Below are 21,472 nucleotides of genomic sequence, written 5' to 3'. Positions count from 1 at the left end.
GTCACTGTTATCATTAGTTTGATTCAATCTGACATTTCTTATTTCAGAAAGAGAATAATTGCCTATCTTTTGGCATCAGTGTCTAACTTGAACACTAAATATCTTTGGACCTTGACATGGATTTTTACATTCTCCAAGAAATTACTACTGTAACACAATATGGTAATAAAACGGTGAACTTTATTGAGAACTTTCAAGCATCATAACTTGAGGAAGTATTTCTCAGTTCAGTTTATCGAAATACTTCAGTTTTCCAGCTGGATCTGGGATTATCTGTTAAAAAAACCAAATTATTCATTTTAAAAGCTGATATACATCATTAGTAGTCTGACATTAGTTGCCTATCTCTTGAGTAAAGAAGATAAAGATCATTTTTGTGTACCAAATTATATCACATATATATATTTGAAAAACTGGATTTGTCCTACCTGCTAATCTCAGCTATCCCAAAAGGAAAATAATTTAATAAATTAACATCTGTACTCAAGCACCCCAAAATTTACTTACAGCTCTTCTCTTGGCCACCAGGCTTTCATGGCATCTTCAGGTTTGATCTAATTAAATCGAACACGTTATGAGAGCATGGCTACAGATGTTAATCTATTTTTAAAATCATCTGCTGATGAAATGTTGGCATGCCACAAAAACCTGATAGAGGGGCAGTGTGTTCAAGTGGATTTTTTGGAGGTCCAGAATGCAACCCTTCTAATCTCAAACTGCAAAGTAAAAAACCCTCAGATACGCCCTAAAGTATTACCTTCTGTAACTATTTAGTGAATGAACAAATACTCTGAAAGAAAAAATGCTCTCTCCTAGGGCATCACAGCCTTAAAAACCTACGAGATGTTTTTTGAAATTTCCAATATAATTTGACCTCCCATTAACTATGTTACTTCACAGTTATAGGTAAAGTACATCTATCCCTATATATATATTAAAAAACCTACTGTAATCAGCTTATGATAGTTCTGTATGTTTTCTTCAGAATTTTTCTTCAGCATAAAATAAATGTTACCTAATTTTTCAGGCATCACTTCAAGCAGTATTCTGTCTTTGCCAATTTATAATCTCTCTGCATTTAAATTCAATTTGCAAATACTATGGAATAAGTACTATGTGCCAATAGTGTGCTGGGCAGTGGGGATACAAGGATAACTACCAAAGTCCCTGCCTGTGAGGCCGTACAAACACGTGGGGAGGATGTCCGTGTACATAACTGTTTTTGACGCAAATGAACAGTACGATCATGTATGACACAGACTGTGTGACTCAATGGAGGCCAAGATGGCATCAGGGAAGGCCTCAGAGTGGAGGTGGCATCTCAGTTGGTCTTGAAAGATGAGCAGAATTAGAGAAGGGGACAGGTATTCTAGGCTATAGAAAGAATAGGCACCTGAGCAAAGGCACAAAGGTATGAAAAAGCAGGGCTTATTTTGGGGAAAAATAAGTCGTGATTTGGTGGGAGCACAGCGGCGTGCATGAATCATGGGGAAGATGGCCCAGGAGAGGCTGGTGGGAACAAAGAATGCAAAGGCTTGAAGGCTGTGCCCAAGTATCTGGCCTTTGTCCTGTGAGTACTGGAGAGCTTCCAAAAGGTTCTGGTTTGGAGAATGGCATGCAGTGGAGAGGAGAGAAGCCGAGGGCAGGGAGGCCTGTGCAATACACAGGAGAGAATGGACGGAGACGGAGATGAAAACTTCATCTGTCTTCAAAGAAGCACGACTACAAAGCCTTTTCTGACCCGACATCTCCCCTCTCTAACTCCTCTTTCCTTCTCCCCTTCACAGGTGTATTTCTGGAACCAGTTGTTCATACTCCATCTCCTCCTCATCCCGCCCCGCCCTCCTCCTCAGAGCACTCCAGGCAAGCCCCTGCCCTCACTATGGTCACTAATGACTCCACATGGCTCAGTCAGTGCACTGCAGTCCACTTCTCCACGCCATGCGACACTGGCCTCCCTATCCCATCCCTCGTCGCTCCCTTTGTTCCCGCCGCACTGAAGCCCTTTCTGTTCCTCGAACATGCTAAGCTGGTTCTGGCCTCGGGGCCTCTGTCCTGCTCTTTCTTCACTGCTCTATGCATGACGGGCTCCCTCTCTTCACTCACGTTTCAACTCAAATGCCATCTTAGAAGTCTTTTCTGACCGCTTTATGCCCACCCCAGGCACTATCCCATCAACCTGTTTCTAAAAGCATTTGCCACAATCTAAAATTAGAATGAGAATGTGACTTTAAGGCCGGGACCTTGGCTATAGTGTTCACTAATAAATACCGCCTGGCTATCCTAATAGTTGCCATATATCAGGTGCTCAAGAAATGTCTGTTGAAAGAACACCCATAGAAACAGAGAGTAGAATGGTGGCTGCCAGGGGCTGAGGGTGGGGGAAATGGAGAGACGCTGGTCAAAGGGTACAAGCCTTCAGTTTTCAGATGAGTTAAGTTCTGGGAATCTAATGTACAGCATGGTGACTGTGGTTAATAATGCTCTTTTGTATACTTGAAATTTGCTAAAAGAGTAGATGTTAAGCCTTCTCACCACACACACAAAAAGGTAACTATGTGAGGTGATGGATTCGTTAATCTGACTGTGGTAATCATTTCACAGTGTATACATATGTCAAATCATCACAGTGCACTCCTTAAATATATGCAATTCTGTTTGTCAATTATACCTCAATAAAGCTGGGAATAAAAAAAAGAATGCCCAAACACAGCATGTGATAGCGCATGTGCATTTTTATGGAGGGAGAATCCAAGGTTTTCATCAGACTCTCAAAGGGGTTTGTGGCCCCCCAAAGGTTAATCAAGTGGATATTCAACATGTTTTCTGAAATGTAAGCTACTCATCCTATAATACCCTTCGTAGTTAGCCTTTATTTCTTGGGAGCTCTTGCTGATCTCTTAGCACAGGCCTGTGACTGAGGGCGATGCTATTCATTAGTCACTGCTGGTCCTGCTCTGGCTCCAGGGGGAAGTGCCACCTACCTTGAAGACCTCTCCAGAAATGCTTTCTAAGGCTTCTCTCAGGTGATGCCTGCAGCTTCTGATTCATATTTCTATCTGTAAGCCTCACAATCAGTAACTGTAAACCAACATAATGACTAATTTATAATTTAAAGTACCTAGTGCTCAAAGTACCTTGAATGTCTAACTTCAAATCCCTTCTGAGGTCCATCAGATCCACGTAGAGGTGAGTAAGGTGGTATTTTAACATTAACTTTGACCCGCAAAGGCAAAGCTGTTTTGAAAATCCATCAAAAACTGGTTCAAAACCAGTGATACGTTACTTTATCTGACCTGAGTGAGTGTAGAGAGTGAATTTCTACCTCTCATTGTCTATGGCTAATGGCACTTTTTTTTTGGTTTGCTAAGGAAGAAAGTCTTAGGAATCTATATTTTTCTTTTATTCTAAGATAATGATTTCTTCTTCTGACGCTTTAGTATTTTTCATTTCCTAACTACAGTTTGTGTAAAACTCTTGATTTTTAGAAGATAAACATGTTATTTAAAAAAGGTTCAAGCAAGTTTCCAAATTGTATTTTGGCCAGAGACTACTTTAAGGATTGTCTATAAGTTATACAGCCTCCATAAATGAAAGAATGTACCTGTTTCAATCTTTTCTTTCTTCAAATGACAGAGAGAATCATTAGCTTCAATGTTAATTAAGCCAGATTTTCTCAAAAGCTTTTTTTTTGTTGTTGAGGAAGACTGGCCTTGAGCTAACATCTGTCGCCAATCTTCCTCTTTTTGTTTTCTCCCCAAGGCCCCAGTACATAGTTGTATATCCTAGTTGTAGGTCGTTCTAGTGCTTTTATGTGGGATGCTGCCACAGCATGGCTTGATGAGTGGTGTGTAGCTCCGTGCCCAGGATCTGAACTGGTGATCCCTGGGCCACCGAAGCAGAGTGTGCAAACTTAACCACTTGGCCACGGGGCCAGCGCCTCAAAAGCTTTTTACTATACACAGAAAGATTCTGCTTCTGACTGTTTTCTTTGCCTACAATATAGGAAGAAATTCCATAGATGATCGCTGAGACCTCTGAATTTATTCTACCAAGTCTCCACTGTTCCCACTCCCTTTTTTTATTGGTATATTTCTCTGGATACTTGGCTTTAAAATTCACAGCATTAAGCCCCATATTCTGCTTTCTCCAGTTTCAGCTACTCTCCCTACAGTCCAAAAAATGCCTGTATGCTTATGATTTCTGCCTATCAACAGTTACTTCATTTACAAAACGAAGACAGTTCTATTACAAGGAAAGATTATCCTAAGGTTAGTATTTTTTTTTTGGCCCCAGCTATCCCCTTAACAGAAAAATCAATTTGACTTACTGTTTCACTACCAGGTTTCCAGCCAGCAGGGCAGACTGAAAGGAACAAAAATTAGCAAAAGACAGTTTAAAAACAGAGTTCAGTTCTCTTCAGCAACTCTTGGCTTTTCTTTTTCTAAATGAAACTGAAAATCGAGCCTATATTAATGAGAACACTTCTGGGCCACTGAACACTTGACTTCTGTTAGCGTGTCTGCTCTCCCCAAGGAATTTTAGTCATGGAGCTGATCAGCAGGCAGCTAATCTATGTCCATTTTTGCCAGTTATATTTAGTTACATTTGCAATATAAGAAACCAAATCGAGCGTTCCTCTAATATAGTTGGAATGTTTGGGAATCTGGTGAACTGAAAGGTATGGGGACAGCAAAAATTTCTCTGAATTTACGTAAACTTTCACTAAGCTAATCAGCTGTTTCCTATAGTATCTTGCACTGATACTATGGTTTGCTGTTTGTCAAAAGAGACTTTCAAATTATTTGGAAAATAGGACTCCCCCTTGATTTAGAATGCACCCTGACCCAGGCACTGAGTTACACTTTTGAAAGGAATATATAACATATGTTGTACTTTAGCAAAGTCTGACCTTTTCCATTTAGCTACTGCAAAAACTTGGAATGAAAGGATGAACTGATACATTACTAGGGTGATACTGAATAACCTTGAGGAAAAAAGCTAAATCAAATAATGCAAACATGCAAATAAAACCTACATTATTAAATATTGCCAGATTGGCACATTTTAAGTTTACAGAAACATAATTTGAAAAATTGCAGTAGCAGAAACTTTTCACTTTGAGCTTATCCAAAAAGACTATGCAAATAATGAATATTTTTGCATCTTATTCAGTAAGTAGAATATATTAGTGATATTTTGTTAAAAGCACTTTAAATAATAATTTGACCTGCTAAAAAGATCTGCTAATAATTTGAAAACAATCAATCAGAAGACTCTGGCACCATCCAAATTACTTTTAGGATAAGAAACCAAACTAATTATGCTGCTCTCTCTCAAACTAAAAAATCAAAAGGCTCTGCAGTTTGGAAGGAAAGGCTACCTTCTCCATGTTTGTCGGTGTACTGGAATGCTTGAACCAAACGTAGTGTCTCATCTACCGATCTCCCCACAGGAAGGTCATTCAGAGTAATCTGTCTTAGGATTCCTTTGTCATCAATAATGAAGAGACCTCTGTAAAACACAAGAGTAGTAGAGGTGAGGCTATTTCATCTCCGTTAAGACAAATATTAATGTGAATCCTTGTACCATTCACACCACACTACCTACCTACTTGACTGATACACACACATGCGCGCACACACCCCCATACCTACACATCTACCGTATAATTTGGGATTATCACTGTTAAATAATAGCTTTAAAAATTTGTTTTTGGCTATGAAATGTACTGTAGTATATACAGTTCTATCTTCACGTGTAGTTAAGTTTGGGATTTTATGGTACTGTAAATGAAATGATGAAACTACATAGCAAAGCTTTTTTCTGGGTGAAGGAGTGATCCATTTTTCTTATCACTGGCTGTTGAGAATTGTTTGTATTTCCTTTGTCAGTGGTAGAAAAAAGATGAAGTCACCAATGTAAGTGAAGCTACCTTTCCCTCTAAATCTCTGTATGTCTGATTCACTTCTATGGACTGAGGAATAATGAAGTAGTTTGACCTAAAAGATCTGCTATTGAGATAGAGGTGGCATTGCAAAGTTAAAGTAGACTACAGATGAACATTTCCAAAGGACTTTATTGTCTATTTAAGTCAATATGGATTTCAACCCAATCCTTACTTTGGATTAGAAAAAGACCTCAGGTACTGGGGCTAATTGCTTTGTATACAAGTATTATAAATAATAATGAGATATATTTTTAGTAGAAATACATGGAATTTCACACCTGTTACATGAAATCTTGTTTCATAATTGTACTAAACATTACTAAAATGTTTCTGCTTATCTTAGAATACATTTTTTGAATGAGCAACTTGAGTCTGAATCAACTAGGGCTCCCTCTCCTTGGACAAGGTCACCTTAGCCAAACTTGGGCAAAACTGTTAATTACTTCATCTGGGTGTTCTTTCATGCAGCTACTTTTACAGTTTGTCGGTGGCGATCAGATCTGCTTTGAAGTAAGCGAGCATGATCTGGAATTATGAGCTTGCCTCTATCACATATATCATAGCAACACACAGCCACAAAAAGAAATCTGCCTTTTCTTTGGTAGCAAGTTCTAGCTTCTGTTTTCTGTTTTGGTTTTGTGAACTGCTTCTTTGGTAGACTTTGAGACTAATACATTTGCCATACTTGGTGTAATATAAGAAGAGACAGGTCATTCTTACAAAAAAATCAGAAATTAAAATGGCAACAGAAATCTCAATATCAACCCCAGCAGCTAAAGGTAGGAGGGCAATGCTTTCAAATGTCTGCAGGAAAATGCCTTTCAATCTAGAATTCGATACTCAGCCAGATTATTAATCAAGCACGAGAGCAAGATAAAACATTTTCAGACAGGGAGGGCCTCAAGCATTTTACCTTCCAGTGACCTTTTATTAGAAAGCTGTGAGGATGTGCATCACCAAAACAAGGGATTAAACAGAGAAGGCAGGCATGGGAGCCAGAGAATTAGGCATCTAACAGAGGAGAAGTGAAGGCAAGTCCCAGGATTCTGGTGCGTAAAGTGCTAGGATAACAGCTACATAGTCAACTTAGAGAGTGGCTGGTCTGATCTGAAATAGGAAGATGGAAGATTCCAGAAAAGATAATTGACAGAGGAAAAATGCAGTACTTAGAAGGTTATAGTTCAGCTGGGGGGTTTAGAAAGAATTACTGATGGATATATAGAAAACTAAGGGAATGAAAAAAGTGTAGTTTGTTAGCTACAAGAAAATCAAAAAGTTTACCAGATAGGGAATGTAATTCTTAGCACACTACACTTAAGAGCTTAAAAGCAAACAATATTTATATAATATAAACATGAACTATTAACTTAATCCAAAATTGTGACATAGTATACTGGGAGAATAAATTTGGGGATGGCATAAGAAAGATAAAGTCTTATTTACCATTATGAATAACGTCAAAATTGATAAATCCAGGCAAAGCATAAGACCTTCTTTAGAAATATGGAGATAAATAGTGAAAGCCGTAGCTAAAGAGTTGAAAGTAGCTTCCTCCAAGGAGGAGGGCTGGGGGCCGGGAGGGGACTGTTGCTTAAGACAATCTGACTTTTAAAACCTATGTGCATGTACTACTTTGATGAAAATAAAAAATAATTTAAAAAACAAACTATTGGTTCAGATCACATAAAATAGCTAATATTAGATAATTTTACTTGGTTAATGTTCAAACAATTACAAATTTTAAGATTGCCTTGATCTTTTTAGTGGCATATTTGTTCTTTGCGAATTAACTTAGTAGTAAACTCTATGGAAGTAGAAAACATTAAAGACTTGACAAGTACAAAAAAAAAGAGAAACTATTGGTAGTGTACATGATACAATAATGGATGAACCTTGAAAATATCATGCTAAGTGAAAGAGGCTAGTCAGAAAAGAGCACATATTGTAGGATTCCATTTATATGAAATGTCCAGAATAGGCAACTATAAAAACAGAAAGTAGATGAGTGGTTACTTAGGGCCAGGGGAGGGGAATAGGGGGAAATGGGGAGTGACTGCTAATGGGTATGGTGTTTCTTTTTTTGAGTAATGAAACTTTTCTAAAATTGATTGTGGTGATGGTTGCATAACTCTGTGAATATACTAAAAATCACTGAATTGTATACTTTAAATGGGTGAGTCGTATGGTATGTGAATTATATCTCAATAAAGCTGATTATTCCCTTAATTTTTCCAACTCCAAAGACACAGGTTTGCTAAATACGATGACACTTGTATTTAGAAAAACCATTTCTGGAGTCAGTTTGGAAAAGAGAAGAAAGAAATGGACAAGGAGTTTGGGGACCTGGGTTCAAGTCTGGCTCTGCAATTAACTAATTATATAACTTTGCCTAAGTTCATGAACTCTATGAATCTGTTTAGGTGTAAAATGACAGAGTTGGTCAAAGACCTCTAAATAATCTTCCAGCTCTAACAGTCTGTGACACGCCCATAGTTTAAGTAAAGCACTCCCCAATTATTTCAAATAGTATCTATAACATTTTTGCAAATAGAGCAAATATTTCTTGATCAAACTTTCTATCTTCTAACTCCATTTCAAGGAGGATTACACATATATTTGGATTTGTCATAATGTAAAACTACTGAAAGGTACCTAAGAGTGTGGCCTGAGTCTTCCAGATATACGCCATAGTCCTTTGAGATCTGATGGGTCAAATCTGAAAGAAGTGGAATCCTTATTGGCCCAAGTCCTCCCTGTCTTCGAGGGGTATTAATCCTGTAACAAACAGAACATTTACCTTCAGAGTTAAGTGGCAGATATCAAAACAGCTTTTTCTCTGCACATGCACACAAAATGAATGAACACACAATGTGTGTAATGTGTAAATATAGAGATACACATCGTATTTTTAATGTATGGACATACTATATTTTACTAATCTCTAGTGATAGACATTTAAACTGTTTCCATTTTTTTTTGCTTTTATAAACACTGCTGGAAACATCTTTGCATTCTCAACTTTATGCACTTGTCTGATTAATTCCTAGAAGGGGAATTGATGGATCAAAGGATATGCCCTGTTACAAGCATAACCTTAGAATGGTGATCACAAGAAAAAGGCTTGAGAGATAGGCAGAATACAACTGGATGACATTTTAATGTTCTGAGAGACAAAGAAATGCAAAGTCCATTTGAAGCAGTGAAGGAAGTAAGTTATAATCTCAGACTCATCAGTCTTCATATTTAAGTATTCTGTAACTTGAAACCTGGGGATGTGGGCTGGGGCCCTAATGGGAGGGGACTGACAGCAGCTAAAAAACAGGGAAATACTGCTCCAGATGTCTGCAGATGTCTTTTGACATTCAAGTAGAAATCTCTGGTTAATATGAGACCTATCCAGCTGAGAATGTATCCCCAAAAATTCCTTGGGAAAGGAATCCCAAATTATTTGGGATGACATAACTTTTTCCTTAGTGGATTTGTATTTTAATCCTACAAAGATTTAGAATTACTTTAGAAATGATGAAGCAAATTAAACCCATAGTTTTAATATTTTTATATTAAGAAATAATCAGTATATGTATATTATTTATAATGTTTAAGAGAATTTGGCATATTAGAATAACAGATTCACTTTGTGATTCCATTCAAAATGTATAATTTGAAATTTTACTCAGTTTATAAATAGTAAAGAAACATTTTAAAAGGACTTAAGACACCCTATTTGTTTATTGTATTTGCAAGAATTACTTAAGTTCTTGGGAAGGTTTGTCTGAAAATTGAGATATTTAAAGGAAATCAAATATATTAAATATATAACTACACTTTCAAATACTTAAAAGAACTAGTTACTTAAGTGAATGTAAATTAAGTTTAAATTGTAGCTCCTGAACCAATTAATAATTGTAAATGGAGAAAAACTTGTTTTGAATTTGCTACTTTAGTGAATTGAATATTACGTTTGATGAAAATAGTAAGAATAAGAAGAAGTTTTCACATATTGAAGTCTATGGGGAAGCCATTCTGGATTAAACCTGATTCGGCCTAAAACTTGTTTTTCCCAGAGCAGCCTGACTTACGGCCCACCGAACATGCAGTAGACATCTGCTTTTCCCAAAGCAAGGAATGCACTTGTTAAAGATAGGGATGAGTGTCTCCCTTCCTCTGATGCCAATACCAGTACTTCTTGGAAGATAAGCTTTTCTTCCCAGAAAACCCAGGTCAAGTTGACCAGCTGTGTACATGCTAAACTGCAGCAAAACATCTCCTTGTGACTTTGAAAAAAAAATTGTATTCCTGTCATGCTTGATGTGTGTTCTTTGTTCTGAAGTGGTATATATCCACGTTATAAACCACGCTTCTCCAGAGTGCTTTCTTCCCTGATGGAGACTGCTCTTCCGGGCTTGTCCTCAACTTGGCTCAGATAAACATCACTTTATTGTTCTAATCTATAGATTGACTATTGATTATTTGCCTTGACAAGTTTTAAAACCAAAATAATTCTGAACAATCTTTATTGTGCATAAAATTTTGTGCACAAAAACTCATAGCAACATGTACATTTCAAATTTAGAAACATGTTGCCTAACTGCTCTCCAGAAATGCTGAACCAACTGTGTGCGTGAGAGTGCCATTTCTTCCCACCTTTGTCAAGACTGGATGAAATTTTTCAATATTTGAAATCTTGGCCAATCAGACAGGGAAAAAATGGCATCTCATCATTTTAATTTGCAATTCTTTGCAATTAATTACATGGAACATCTTTTCATGTTTAATACTTTTTTTAAATTTTTAAATAAATTTTTATATAATTATATAAATTCTATATGATTTCAAAAATTAATTTAAAACATCATTGCTTCTTGAAAAGTAATTACAAAAGCTATTTTGAATTTGACTTAACACTAGACAATTGTGTAACACAGAAATGGTATTTTAAAGATTTTTTTCTCCAGATTATGGTTTCCCAATTTATCATAATAAAGTAACCATACAACTCAGTAGTTTTTTGCTATGGATATTACATCTTTTGCATTTAACTTTTTCTTTTCAAATTTTGAAATGTTTAATGAAATCCTTAAGCATTTTTACCATAATTTCATTGAACCAGCAGCTCTCAGAAAAATCTATTCACGAATTATCTGATAAATAACTATATTCCTATCATGTTAAAGACTTGTCTGCCCATAATTTAACAGTAAATCCATTCTTTTCCCTACAAATGTAGGTGTAAGATACTGACCAGGCCAAATGGGTAAACTGTGAATCAACAGAGCATGCTACCACTTCAGTATTTATAGATCTGAATTCTTCAATTCTATCACCAAAGGCGATAATTTCAGTTGGACACACAAAAGTGCTGAAAGTTAAAAAACAAAAAATCAGTATTTTCAAAATACACATAGACCTGAAGTTCAAATGACTTAGTTTTTACGAACACCTTTAGTATATAAAAATGCACATTAAGAACAATTTTATATATGAAACTTCTCGAGATGGTGTAGTCTAAAAGACTGTCATTTGGTCAAATATCATTTAATTAAAAAAAACATACAGAGTTCCAAATTATATCTCAATAAACTTTATTTTTATAACTTAATGGATCAGTGGTCAACCAATGTTCCCTTCTTTCTTATGGCAGCACCTCCCCCTACTTTATTAGCTTTTATTCAGTAATACTTTATGTAATGCTTTACAGCTTCCAAAGGATCTATACAAACTTTACATCATTTCACTATTTTTTCTTACATTCCTATACCAACTCTACGAGCTAGATGCATCTTATCCCTATTTTGGAGATGAGAAAATGCTCTCCCACCCCCTCCCTTTCTTGATAAGTTCCTCTTCTACCTTGTCTCCCGGTCTTGTTGTCGGAAGGGCATGTTCAGAGAGTATTACCTTAGAGTGGTGTTTTTCAAACCATGGTAGGAACTCCTTAAGCCAATTCCTGAGTTCCAACCAACATTTTAAAGAAGTGAAATAGAAAATATGAGAATACATCATACATAATAAGGCTAAGTTATGAAACATATATATGTATATACAAGTGCATATATATATGTGTGTGTGTGGAGTGAAATTAAAACTATTTAACAGCCTTAACTCAAAGTTCTCTCAAGCTCTGGACGTTTCTGAAAGGTCCTAGATGGGAGAAGCAGCTTGGGGAGGGGGTTGGGAAAGTGGCTATTTCCCATACCATGGAAGTTTTTCAGTATTTTAACTAGTATGGCTGTACTGGTGCATACAGACTCAATGTTACCCTGTACGCATGTGTAAGTGCATTGGGTGGCAATGACAAATGTATTGCCTACTGTGTGTCATAGTCAAGAAAGTTAGAAAAATGTAGGCTTAGGGGACCAGTTCCTACCACAGCCCAACATAGGCTTCTCAAATATTTCAGTTGTTCAAGTGGACGACTGCCAAACAGAGGCATACAGTTCTAATCTAGATTACGTCCCTGGAAACCTGGGCTATGATATGTATTTTTAATATTTTCCAAAAAGGTATGAATGGTCAGCCCTTGCTTTCCTTCCTATTGTCCCGAGAAATGCTACCAAGGGACACATTTGCTCAATTTGTTACTAAGACAGAGAAAAAGTTCCGGCAGAAAAGTGAAGGGTTATGGCTGTGACTTTCTCCCTTGCAGACTGTGGCAAATGCCACAGAATCCTTTCCCTCTAACCAGGCCCAGTCTGGAATTACATGGAAACAATAGAAAGAAGCTATCTTAGCTCCCTGCCCCAGAAGACCATTGCTAACATCATGTTCTAATTAGATATGTCTTATTCATTATGGAGTTTTAAATAACACTGGCGAAACAGAGGATATTTGTCTGCCATGTTAGACTAATTTCAAAATTCAGGTTTATTGTTATACGTATTTAACATGTGTTAACTTTTTGGTTTTATAGCAATATGAATTTAGAAGGTCTATCATTTTTTATCTATTAAAATTTCTACTTCAGGTTTCTATTAGAAATTATTATATTACACATTTTAGGTGGTCAAGTCACAGTACAAGTTGATTAGAAAGAAGGAAGTTCTTACCAATTTAAAAGACTGTGTATTATGCAGATTCATGACTTGTTTTAGTCTCAATGTTCTAATTTTTATAAGAATTCTTCCTATTTGGATTAGAGTAGGGGTCAGCAAATTTCAGTCCACAGGCCAACTCTAGCCTATCTTATTTTTTGTAAATAAACTTTCAATAGAACACAACAATACCCATTTGTTTATGTATTGCCTATGGCTGTTTTGTGTTACAGTGGCAAAGTTAAGTAGCTGCAATAGAAATCACCATAAGCCTAAAAATATTTACCATCTGGCCCTGTACAGAAAAAGTTTGCTGACCCCTGGTCTAGAGACAACCTATAGAGATGAGCTTAAGTATATCCTCTCTGCAAGTTTAAGTTTTATTTACATAGTTCTAGATAAGACCTAATGGAAAAAGGATCTTAATATCCAGTGGCAAAGATAGAAAAATCTTCTACTTACTTTTTGTAACAAAAAAATATATTCAAATAGAAAAAGATAAAAGTTAGAATAACTCTCTTTTTGGTATCTTTTCACTTTCATGGAATTTGAAAAACACTCAAAATAAAATTAAATCCTCGACGTGACTAAAGCTGCAAGAGTATTTACTTTTGAGTCAACTTTTTGACTATCTACAAAAGTGTTGACTGTCACAGAGTTAAAGGAAGAGAAACCGCCCCCTAACTATAATTTATATTAATAAGCATTATTCCTTAAGCATATGCAATATTTTCAGGAAAACGTTGAAATTGCAGGAAAGCAACAGATGCAGCAAAGAATAGTAAAACCACAGTTAAATGGTATCACCAGAGCAAAGGTGATTAATTTTAATTATTTTTAAATAAACAATAATTATTAATTAAATTATTAATTTTCTAGTTAATAGAGATACAGTAAACAGATTTGTGGCATAAGTCTTGCTTTTAAATGGTTTCTAAAATATCATCAGTCCATTTTCTTGCCTTAGTAGATACAGCTTAATGAAAATAATTATAGCTTTTCTCTAATGATTACATTATGATAACAGTCATATAGATAGAAGTATAAAGTATTGGGGTCAATGGGTTATGATTCTGAAATATATGGTAGATGTTACCTTCTTGAAAAAAATTCTTCATCTCAGCTTGCCTTTTAAGAACCAAGAGCTAAATAAAATAATTCCTAACTATTGATGTTCTTGAATAATGATTGATAATGACTGAGGTTTTACTAGCTGCTATGTACATGTATTACTTACAAATCAAGTGGGTAGAAGAAAAAAACCAGGTATTTCCCACGATAATCAGTTAACTTGAGCTCCTTAAATTCTCCATTTATCACAGCTGTTCCTTCCCAATAAGGTGCTGGCTTGGAAACTAAGAAAGAAAAATATATGATGTTTTGTAACGCTGAGAAAGTTGGCGGGATGACGGAAGGGCATCTTTAGGAAATCACTAAAAATCTAGGCTTCTAATCCTCTGGACCTCTTTGGCAGTCTGGTGAAGCTTACAGACTTCTCAGAATAGCATTATTGAATGCATAAAATAAAATATATAGAGTTACAAAGGAAACCAGTTATATTGAAATACAATTATCAAAATACTAAAAAACAAACTGGTGCTATAATAATACATGTGTCCTTTTATTAACACTTTAAAATTGCAAGATCTAGCAGTGATCTAATAACTACCCAAGATAGTGATGAGTGTAAATTACATTTTAGGATATCTGCAACAATCATAATGTGGCATGAAAATTTCGGTGACAGGTACAAGGACTGCTGAAGCTACTGTGGTTTGTTGCTGGTGTTCATAATGGAAGGAAATGCTAAATTTCAGTTGGAGGTCAGTGAAAATAAAGCCTTTTTTTCCTATACATGCTCACAGACCCCCTATATCCCACCCCTGCACTAAACCCTACTGGATACTTCACTATAGCCCCTCCAAGTTAATCAACTTCCTACATTTCAAATCATTAGATTTTCTCTCTCACATGACAGTCTTCCAGGTGTACTAATTTAAACGCTTGTCCAGTTTCTCACATACACACGGAGGACCTGCTGCAGAGGAGGCTACACTCCCGAAGGAGGAAATTTGCAAATACATGAGGCCAGGAGTGTCAAATCCTAGACTATGGGATTATTTTCCTAGAGGGCTTTGAAATAGGAGACCCCCTTGCACAGGTTTCCAGTGACCTGATGGAAATTGAATAGTTCCTGCCACTCTCCTGTGAGGGCATGGTGTAATTCTAGCCAACACGCTTTGAAAATAATGTACCTTGAACTTCCTTAACACATTCAGATAGCACTTAAACTTACAGAACCATTACATACATTGAAGTCAATACTTGCTTTCAAGTTTGACTAGGGTTCCTAGAAAGTACGGCTTATAATAGCCAGCGCTTATTGTATTTTGAATAATAGCCAACAATTTTGGTCACTCTGCAAATAGAGACAAACTTAAGATGAATTTCTCTGTGAAGTTAATATTTAACATATTATCACTTATCTTGGGCCAACAGCCTACCTCATATAAATATCCTGATCTGATTAGGTAAAGGCCAGGAGGGAGAATTAAAGAGCAGAAGAGTACTGAGCTATATATGCTTTACATATATTATTTAAAACGCTACTCAAGTGTGAGATTATAATTGTAATCATCTGTTACAAGGATACTCCTTAATGATTTTAGCATATTGAGAAAAACAAATCTGAAAAAGAAATTGATTTTGGAAATTTTGGGTTCTTGATTTAAGAATTGCAATGTTAGTTCAAAGAAAAAGAAAGTCATCAATTTAGGGAGCAAAAAGAATGTAGTTACTTTGCTAAGATCTATAAATGGAATTCCCAAAGCAACCCCTTGTATCCATTAAAAAACAAAACTTGTCCTGAATATAAATCAGATAATTAACAAAGATTCTGGCAAATGCAGAGCAGTAGAAAGAATATTTAAATCCCTTCTCCCTATAACCCCCACCAATTTAACTACCGTTAACGTTTTTATGGCTTTCCTTCCAGTCTTTGTCAAACAGACGAATTTTGACCACGTTGCACCCCTTTTAAAAAGGAAACAGTAAATCATGAGCAGTTTTTCATGTTACTAAAATTATTTGTAAGTATGGACTTCACGGCTCCATAATATTCCATCTTATGAATAAAAGTCCTGGTATCTTTAATTCTAGATAAGCCTCCATGTGACAAAGAAATGTAGCAAATAACTAAAATTTGAAAAAGTTGGCTGGTAAATGGAGATCTATTATTACCATGTTTTGCTTCCATGAGCGGACTTGGATGGGATTTGTTTCTTATGAGAAATATATGTAAAGCCAGTAAACAGTTAACTGGCTGACATATTTCAAAATATCTTCCCAGGCAAGTAAAACCAATGGGACTTGGAAATACTAGGTTTTTAAAAGTGCAAGACTGGCTTTTTAAAAACAAAAGTCCAAAAGTAGTTAACTTTCAGTAGGAAAGAACTGCAAATGTTAAAGGAGGCAAAATAGTTTTTCTCACTTATCACTCCCACTCCAACCTAAGTTATAACAACATCCCATTGAACGCTGGGGATTCATAATTGTGAAGCATTACTTTTTTCACTGAATATGGGCACATAACATGCTGTAACTGAACCACAAAAGCCAAATACACATCTACAGAATGCCAAATGATCCGTAGGAAAAGCAGTTACTCAAAAGCAAGCAAAGGACCGTCTTCACTTTAGCCCCTCCCTGGCCACTTCTTTTTGGCTAATCTTAACATCCAGATGGAGCAGGCCACAACTTTCTCAGTATCTACTTAGTCTGACGTGTCCTTCCTGAAAGTGGCCATTAGCTGTGTACACTGGAAGGAATGCAAATAATCAAAAACCAACTGCCAGGACACAAATTTGCCACCAGGTTTATCATCAAACCAAATGCATTACTTCCAACCTCCTTTTCCCCCGTTTCCCTACAAAGAGCCTCCAAAATACACCCTGTGACAAATTCTTCATTTCTGAGAAACACAAAGAATACCCATTAACTACCTATACAGATTTTGGGGAAGAGCTTTTAATAGTCGTCTTTACAAGATGAAAAAGAAAAAAAAGAACAATGAAACATTTGCCCTCCTGGGCTTTTTGTTTAACCACTTTTCTGTTTAGTCAAACTTTCTGTGAATCATCGTTCAACTTATCAATGCATTCTTCCCTGAACTAGGACTTGAAAACGGACGTGATGTGCTGCAGGCACTTTGTGATGTCTGAGGAAGTGTGTGAGTTTGCACAACATCCTGCGATGCCTGCACGCCGGGGAACAGGGCCACCCTCTTTCCCTCATCTGCGGCTTTTGGGGTAACCACCACTTCTTCCAAAATCTGATTAGTGGAAACCATCCCTTTCTTCACAGCTGGCACCCCCCTCGATCCCCCCAACCCCCAGGAGAGAGCCAGGACGGCTCAGGGACCAAAGGCAGCCCGAGGTGCCGCCCAAGCGAGGCTCCGGGCACCCACCGCAACCAGGGTACACGTGTCACCAGACCCTCCCTACCACCCACCTCCCTCTGCCACTGGTCACCCCCCCAGCCTTGGCGGGGCACCACCTACTCTTGGCTTTGCTGAGGTGCAAGGAGTGGTCAGCGACCGAAACCCGGGACGCCTCCCCTGGGTATACTTGTCCACCCGCGTAGAAGTGGCACTCCTCTTCGCGGGTTCGGGGCCTCTCCTCTGCCTCCCAGCCCCGCAGAGGCCCGGCCGGCAGCAGGAGCAGCAGGAGCGGCAGCAGCAGCAGCCTTCGACTCGAGCCAGGGGCCGGAATAAACGCGGCGGGCAGCGGCGGCGGCGCCTCCATGACCACGCGAGCGCAGCCGCACGTCCCTTGGCGCGAGCGCGACTTCTCCCGCCGGCAGGCAGCTAGCACCCCGCGCTCGACGCCCGCGTGAGCCGGGGCGCGGCCTCGCGAGACCTGCTCCGCCTCCCACTCCCCCCCTCCCGCCCCCAACCTTGTCCCCAGCTCCCCCGCTCAGCGCACCCCCGCCCCTCCCCGGCCTCGCCACGCGGGCGCCTGACCCGCCTGCACGCCCTCAGCCAGCGTTTGCGCCTGCGCCCTGGGGCGGGCCAGGGCCGGGAGTTTAGCCCAAGTCTGCCAAGGCCGCTTGGTGGCATCATCCGTGACTGGCGTCGCGTGCTCCGCCCTGTGCACTCTTTCAGACATCCTTCCACGCCCATCGCTTCCACAAAGCCTCACCACCTCACGCCACCCGACACCGCCGCCCACCCCCCGCCCCCCGCCCCCCGCCCCCTGTAAGTGAAACTATCCTATCTGCCCTTGACGAGCTTGCATTTTATACTTCTAACAGTTACTCCTTTTTTCCTTTAAGAGATCTGTATGAACAGTGCCGTGAGTCCCCCATCTAGTTGCAGCTCTTTTAAGTCCTGGGAAAACTTGGAGAAGAAGGGTCTAACCATTTACTCTCCTCCAGCAGGCAAGGACAAACAGGCAGTCTGGTGACTTAAGTCCGTCTCAGTGTCTTTTTTTTTTTTAAATCAAGACTTGAAAAGTTCCCAGGAAACCAGACTTTATCCCAGCACGGTGTTGTTCTATCTTCTGACAATTACTCCATCACATTGCAGGAGCCATTGGCACCCTTTATGCCCTGCAGAGTCCTCTTCTATCTTCCTGTGAGCTCTTGTCATCTTTCTGAATCCCACAGATGCCATCCTAACAGTTTGTCTTTCCTCTGTTAAACTGTCGGCTCCCTGGGGTAGAAATCTATGTCACATTCATCTTTGTTTCCCAAGGCATCTGGCACATGGCATTTACTCTTGTAAGCACTTGATTTTGTAAATAACACCCACTATCCCCGACAGCCTGTCTTAGTTTCAAGTTGCTTTCACATGTTATATCCTTGCTCCCTGGGACAACCCTTTGAGGCAGATGGGAAACCTACCCTTTCCAAACTCATCCCTCACCCCAGTCCTGCCCGTTATAAGTTTTATTTTCTGTTTCCTAATCCCAGTTTCCTGTGGGAAAAGGAGGAAAAATATGAAACCACTTCCCTTTTGTCAGGGCATGGGGGAGCATCTCCTTACCCATAACGTCTGGGAACTCTTCACTTTCCGAAGGCCCGCAGACAGGAGTCCTCTGACGAGGCTGCTCTCGCTGCTCCCATTCTTCTCCTTCCCTGGCCTCTTGTTCCACATGGAGGGGGAGTGGGGCCCGGGGAGTTCGGGACTGAGTCCCAGGCATTCGGCTTAGGCCTATGCCTCGAGGTCGGCTTCGGTGATCCATAGTGACCGTTGGACAAATAACCACCAAGCCTCAATGAATTCTAGGTCCTAAGGTGGGCCTCTAAGTTTGGGAACTGGGAGAAGAAGCTTGGGGAGAGCGTTATTTCCTGACACCTCTGCTCTGGGCTAAGCTGAGGTGCCCCACTTGGCATCAGGGGCTGCCCACCAAGTGGGCCCCAGTGAACTTCCTGCCCACTGGAGAGAGTGGCCAGGTAGGCCAACTCCCAGGCACAAACTCTGTGCCCCTCAGTTCCAGTAGAACCCCTTGGCAGCTGACATTCTGGGTGGCAGTTGCTCTGAATCCTCCTAGCCAATGATATTTCCTGAGTGCCTGCCTCCTGCAGGCACACATTGTGCTGTCATAGTGGCAGTCACAAAAAGCTTGAGGTGGGGGCCCTGCCCCCAAGGCACTGACCATCCAGCTGGAGTCAGCTGCCCATATAAATAATATAAAACCATCAGGCACAGAGGGATGGTTCTACGTATAGGATGCACCTCAGAAACACCTGAGGCGCTTAAAAACATTCAAGTGTATGGACCAAGCCCTGGAAATAATGATTTAAGAGGTCCTCGGTGGGGTGGGGGGTCCCAAGCATCTGTGGTTTCACAAACAAGTGTGTCTGGTTAAGAACCACCGCTGATGGAGGTTAAGAGTGCAGATTATGGAGTCAGCCGTTTCCATGTTCCAGTCTGAGCTCTGCCACCTATTGGACTTGCAGCCTTAGGAAATTAATTTAACCTCTCTGAGCCTGAGTTTCACATTAGTACCTTCCCCATGTTGTGAAACTGAAATGATACCAGTTTCATGATGCAAGTGTAAAACCTAACTTGGAGTGTGGGCCAGACTCAGGGGCTCACTTCTAATGCGCTTGACAGGAAGAATGCTTTGTGACCTCTGACGCTAGGTCACAGAAAGGATAGTTTCTGTCTTGCATTTTGATTACTCATTCTGGGGGAAGACTTTTTGTCCAAATTTTTTTCAAGATAAAATTCACAAAACGTATAACTTATCATTTTAAAATGTGTAATTCAGTGGTTGTTAGTATAGTGACAGTGTAGTGCTTTGTGCTCACCACTGTCTAATTCCAGAACATTTCCATCACCCCAAAAAGCTTCTGCCTATTAGCAGTTAATTCTTCCCTTCCCCCAGCTCCTGGCAATGACGAATCTACTTTCTCTCTCTATAGATTGGCCTATTCTGGATGTTTCACATAAATAAAATCATATAATCTGTGTCCTTTTATGTCTGGCTTCTTTCACCTAAGTATAATGTTTTTAAAGTTTTATCTGTGTTGTGGCATGTATGGGTACTTCATTCCTTTCTTATTGTGGTAAAATATACATAACAATACTTACCGTTTGAACCATTTTTAAGTGTATAGTTCAGTGGCATTAAGTACGTTGACATTGTTGTGCACTCATCACCACTATCCTTCTCCAGAATTTTTCATCTTCCCAAACTGAAACTGTACCCATTAAACAATAATTCCTCAACCTCCCCTCTGCCAGCCCTGTCTCTGAATTTAACTACTCTGGGTACCTCATTTGGAGAAATGTGTGGTCAAATTTCTTGCCCATTTTATAATGGGGTTGTTTTTCTTTCTGTTGTTGAGTTGTAAGTGTTCTTTGTATCTTCTGAATGCTAAACCCTTATCAGATATATGATTTGCAAGTAGTTTCTCCCATTCTGTGGGTTGTCTTTTCACTTTCTTGGTAGGGTCCTTTGATGGTTTTAGTTTTGGTGAAGTCCAATTTAGCTGTATTTTTTGTTTTCTTGTGCTTTTGGTGTCATATTTAAGAAGCCATTGCCTAATCCGAGGTCATAAAGATATACGCCTATGTTTCCTTCTAAGAGTTTTATAGTTATAGCTTTTGTGTTTAGGTATTTGATCTTTTTTGAGTTAATTTTTGTAGATAGAGGGAAGTAGGGGTCAGGAATACTTTTTGAGCACAGACTGTGTGCCACACATTGTCATTGGGAGGCAATAGTAACAAAGCAGATATGTCCCTGCTGTTATCGAGCTAAAATTCCAATGGCACTCACAGACATTAGTCAATGGTCACATAAATGTCTAAATGTAAATTTGACCACGCACTGTTTCTGATCTGTAATGGGGGCCCAGAGAATGCAAGGGTTGTGGGGGAGAGGCATACCCTCGCGTCATTGGGAAAGTTGCAATATGCAGTATGGCTCTGTGGTATGAAGGAAATCCCTGTCTGACCCTGTGATGGGGACATTTGTAGGTTCCT

General features: G+C 39.1%; 1 protein-coding gene across 5 annotated transcripts; it reads right to left on the bottom strand.

The window, feature by feature from the left end:
- Positions 1 to 160: 160 nt before the first annotated feature.
- PRDX4 (peroxiredoxin 4) lies at positions 161 to 19,544 on the bottom strand. 5 transcript variants are annotated; one of them, XM_023633303.2, is made up of 8 exons: positions 17,540 to 18,442; positions 14,219 to 14,336; positions 11,193 to 11,309; positions 8,603 to 8,725; positions 5,384 to 5,514; positions 4,331 to 4,365; positions 508 to 554; positions 161 to 273 (listed from the first exon to the last, which is right to left on the bottom strand). In XM_023633303.2, exons 1-8 carry the CDS (start codon positions 17,781 to 17,783, stop codon positions 270 to 272), a joined length of 819 nt encoding a protein of 272 aa, XP_023489071.1. In that variant the 5' UTR covers positions 17,784 to 18,442; the 3' UTR covers positions 161 to 269. The 5 variants fall into 5 exon arrangements, with proteins under 5 accessions (XP_023489071.1, XP_070112909.1, XP_005614097.2 ...); XM_070256808.1 differs by lacking the exons at positions 508 to 554; positions 17,540 to 18,442 and adding an exon at positions 19,025 to 19,544; XM_005614040.3 differs by lacking the exon at positions 508 to 554.
- Between the last annotated feature and the right edge of the window lie 1,928 nt (positions 19,545 to 21,472).

The sequence above is a fragment of the Equus caballus genome, chromosome X (assembly GCF_041296265.1).
Source record: "Equus caballus isolate H_3958 breed thoroughbred chromosome X, TB-T2T, whole genome shotgun sequence".
NCBI classification, from domain to species: Eukaryota; Metazoa; Chordata; class Mammalia; order Perissodactyla; family Equidae; genus Equus; species Equus caballus.
Note: the sequence above shows the minus strand (reverse complement) of the source record. Positions and strands in the feature narration are given on the sequence as shown.